Genomic DNA, 4,171 nt, shown 5'->3' on the forward strand with positions numbered 1-4,171 from the left:
CGTTTCGAGTTAAATCCCACATCCGGTATCAGGAAGGATGCCTCGCCCATCTGGGAGATGAACATCAGCTCATCCCTGCGTGTCCGCCCTCTAACTAGTGCATCGAACGGAGCAGGGGACGGGGATTTTCCTAGATGGCGCTGAAACCACGGCGGAGGTTACGGGTAAGTTAACTCGCAATCCAACCAGCTACGAGTAATTTTTCAATCAAAACTTGATTGCGATCAAGGATGGGTTAGAAATTTATCTTTAAAAGAAGACTTGCGAAATGGCAAAGACTGGCATCGAGATCTGGGTTTTCCGTTTGACCGATATAAGATCAATGTGTAAGGGTTTGTAGCCTGGGTGGGGGTTGGGGTTGGTCCGTGTAGCTAAACTAAATTCCGCACGGGAACTTTCGTGTGGCACACAACGGACCCACAACCTTAAATCTCGAAATCTTATTTACACGAAGCTTTGTCGCATCGTGTTTTCTTAGGAGACAAATTGGCTGTGCTAGCCTCAAGTTGAATAGAATAGATGATTCTACATCGTTTAAATGCGATACTTGAAAGATGATATATGCATTGGCTAGATTTACTTTGATTCTGATGTTAATTTAGAACTGGTTTATGTTGTGCAGAGGATCTGGTGCATCTGTATCATCTAATGGATGGTGATAAAAGTACACCACATAATATATTTTTAATCCAAATAAGGCATATATTGAGCCGATCATCTATAGAATTTTTGTATCTTATTTGAAATTGTTAAGAAAGATAATGTGTACTTTTCAGCTATCTTTATACACCTTTCAGTAACTATCCCTTTTCGTGATTCTCAGTTGATGATTATGTCTCCTGCCTATCTGTTCTCCAGATATATATATCAAAAAGGGGTTCATCTAGTTAAAACCATATACAGCACTATTGAGGTAGATGTCAGTCCGTCTGTAAGCAAAGAATGACCCAACGGAAAATGATATGGAAAGAAAATAAGTCCTAAAATGCTGAAGGGGGAAGAAACGAAGGTACGAAGGAGGCCTTTTCGCCCCCTAATACAAACCAAACACTTGTACCATGAAAATCAATGTACCTTGCAGTAAAAAGAAGACGCATGGTGACCGCTAGAAACTGACTTTATTTGATGTTTGGGAGGTGACGTTATTGAAATCAAAGCGAAAGCATGTAGAGCATTGGCGGAACGAAAGTAGTACACTCGAGAAAACACAATCCAATTGGTGGATATGGTACCACGAAAAATAGGAAGATGTCAAGACGGCGAATAAAAGCAAGTTATCACTAACGTTAGCGAGGAACATTTGCGAAAAATGGCAACGAGAAAGTGAAGTACATCAAAGATAAAACTTTTGGTCATTTACTTGGCTGAAAGGGAGAATAGCTGGTAGAAGGTGCGCAATCACTGGAGAGCAGAGATGGCATCTTCGCATCTACTTACTCCATAGTGGTGCAAAGATACACAGGACCGCAGTTAGAAGGGAGGAATAGACTAGCGATGAGCCACGCGATGAGTATCACCTTCAAAAACTCAAGTACGGGGTTCGAGAGAAGAGCAACATATGCAAGGACCTGCATGCAAACCGAAAGTAACGTGAAAGATAAAAAGAAAAGGCCAAGGAATCTCAAAGTATGTAAATGCACCAAAAGAATTTTCTTTCTCAAAGTTGAATTTCCCCCAAAGTGATGGGAGTGTGCACGAACGTAATAGCTCGGCTGGTGAAAGAATATAAAAGAGAAGAAGCTAATGGCAAAGTCCTGAAGAAGAGGTGAAACCCAATTGTGTAGAATATCTTAAGAAATCAGCCGATAATATCACGGGACAAAGATCACCGAAGTAAGGATTGAAGAAGACAGATTCATCCATCATGACCCAGTCTGTATATATGTTGTTTCCTTTCCCATCCTTCTTTTCAGTTTGATATTTTCCTTTCCTGCGCCAGCTAACATGAACAATTCCAAAACCAGATATAGAAAATATAAACAAAGCGAGTGTGGTGGACCAGATATATCGTAACTTATACATGTAGATATCAAGCGCCAGAGGAAAGACATTGTGACACTCCCCTCCCTATTCATATATACTCAAGGCATCAAGGACCTCAATGGACACAGGCGTATAGCAGTGAGACGAAACTCCCCGTCTTCTCAAATCCGAGAACAAAATTCCTTCACAGTGGTCCAGATTGTATTTCGGTCAAGCGGGGTTGATTTGATGGTGTGTGGTGGTCCTCCAAGAGCGTCCGGTTCCTCTTGTTTCAACCGTGCTTATTGCTGGGGTGAGCCCGCATACCATTGGCCTAACCCGTCAGGCGTCGTCTCTGTTGTTGGCCGGTTGGTGGTAGGAGGCACTGTCGGCTCGCCTTGAAATGTTTCCCAAGTGGAATATCCTTCGGGAGATTGTGTTTCCGTGTAGGAAACCGGCATCGCTGACGATGGTAGTTCTGGCATTGAACTGTTAATTGGATGGGCATACCCATCCCCTGGAGCGGTCATTCGTCGTTTAAATTCTGGAAGCAGAGACTGCTGATACTGGCCTTGGTATTGCGTGAGATTCCTGGAGGCAAGATCCATTGATCTTGACGGGGCTACGCCCCAAACTGAACTATCCTGCATACCAAAAACCGTTGGGTCACCGGTCGAAGGAAGAATTCCGGGAGTTATTGGAGTCCCGGGAATCGATGAAGCGGTAGAAAGAGGTGCCCCTGGTGAGGCTTGGCTCCAAGCAGGGTTCCCTGGGGTCGCCGCCATTTGCGACTTCGTTGCTACTCCGAGCACCTGGTGATCGAAATACGAAGCGCCTTCCCACGATACGGGTAGATTTGCTGACGGAACAATGCTTAAATCAGTTGCGCTTAGAGGATCTATTGAAGGTTAGTTACATGTGGTTTGCCAAAGGTCTTCAATTTGTATGGACGAACCTGGGCTGAATTTCGACATGAGGGTCTCAACGAAAGGGTTTGGTTCAAACTGGGAGATATCTTGGCCCGAAATTAATGGCAATGGTGCGTATTGAAAGTATGAATCCTTTTGATCCACTATTCCACCGCTTCCCAGCGACGGTGGGGACGAAGTTATCGATGTTTCCGTCGATATTGCACCAGTTTTGCACCCTGCGCGAGATAGTTTTGTTTCCATAAGAGGTTGTTGATCCACTGGGAAAAAATGGCATTCTTTCTTCAACCGGATACAGTTTTCGCATCGCCCTTGCATATCGTCGGATGCTAGCAAACATCGGATTTTCCTTCTCCTACAATGTACTACACTCTCGTCGGTTAGAAAAACGTTTCTCAACATCGAGATCAGCAGGGAAAGGGAGCAAACAACGGGTTTATGAACTCAAAAACGCATTGTAAGTGATCGACCCTTCAAATATTTTATGCTAAATAAATTGCTTACCGCATGCAACCGATGACCTGTGGTACCCCAGTTTATTGCGCTTTTTGTCAGCTGCGGATCCTGTTGTTGGATCCATGGTCATCCCTTGACTTGATTCTTGGAGGTGTAGATCGTTGGCAATCACTACACATAACTCTCCAGGTTGATATGTCCAGTGGTATCACGGATATTACAGTCCATCAATTAACGGTCTTGGGTCATAAACGGACTGTAGACGCGATGGCTGCATGCGATGAAAGAGAAAATTATTTAAATGTTGACTAGGATCCAATGCCATCCCCAATAGGTAAGCTAGAGTCTCTCCACGCCACAGTAAGGTGCCCCAGAAATATCCTCAGGTGATAGCAATTCGCAATCGTGAGGAATATACGTATATATTGAGGCACTATAGTCTCCTTACCCTGCGGATGATACCAAGGAGGTATGGGATGCTCGGAGAAGTATCGGCAGGTGCTGTAAAAGAAGCCTTCCGGATCAGTCTGAGAGACAAGGGTATCAACAACAGTAACAGCAACAGATAAGAAGAAAATATATCATGAGAGATGCTCTGGACGAATGAGGGGAAGGTCAGTCGAACCGAGAGCATTAAAACTCGCATCAAAAGGAAAAAAGGGAGCAAGTTCGGTGAAGCTAATTGTGGGGTGAAACGACCAAGACTTTTTCTGCTCGTGCGTTGAAGAGGAGCTACCACGTTAGCAACCACTTTATGCCATGGCCAGTAGTAAGGAAGATTGTCAATTCTCCTGCCACAAAAGAAAGATCATCAAAGAGAACTA

The 4,171-nt window shown here is 44.1% G+C and overlaps 1 protein-coding gene across 1 annotated transcript; it reads right to left on the bottom strand.

Annotated features, from left to right (window-relative positions):
• Positions 1-2,264: 2,264 nt before the first annotated feature.
• PAAG_04477 (hypothetical protein) lies at positions 2,265-3,471 on the bottom strand (the record flags this gene model as incomplete). Its single annotated transcript, XM_002793521.1, has 3 exons — positions 2,265-2,860; positions 2,918-3,256; positions 3,396-3,471. The coding sequence occupies 3 exons, from the start codon at positions 3,469-3,471 to the stop codon at positions 2,265-2,267; spliced, it is 1,011 nt and encodes a 336-aa protein (XP_002793567.1).
• Between the last annotated feature and the right edge of the window lie 700 nt (positions 3,472-4,171).

This window comes from Paracoccidioides lutzii (genome assembly GCF_000150705.2).
Source record: "Paracoccidioides lutzii Pb01 unplaced genomic scaffold supercont2.11, whole genome shotgun sequence".
In the NCBI taxonomy this organism is placed as follows: Eukaryota; Fungi; Ascomycota; class Eurotiomycetes; order Onygenales; family Ajellomycetaceae; genus Paracoccidioides; species Paracoccidioides lutzii.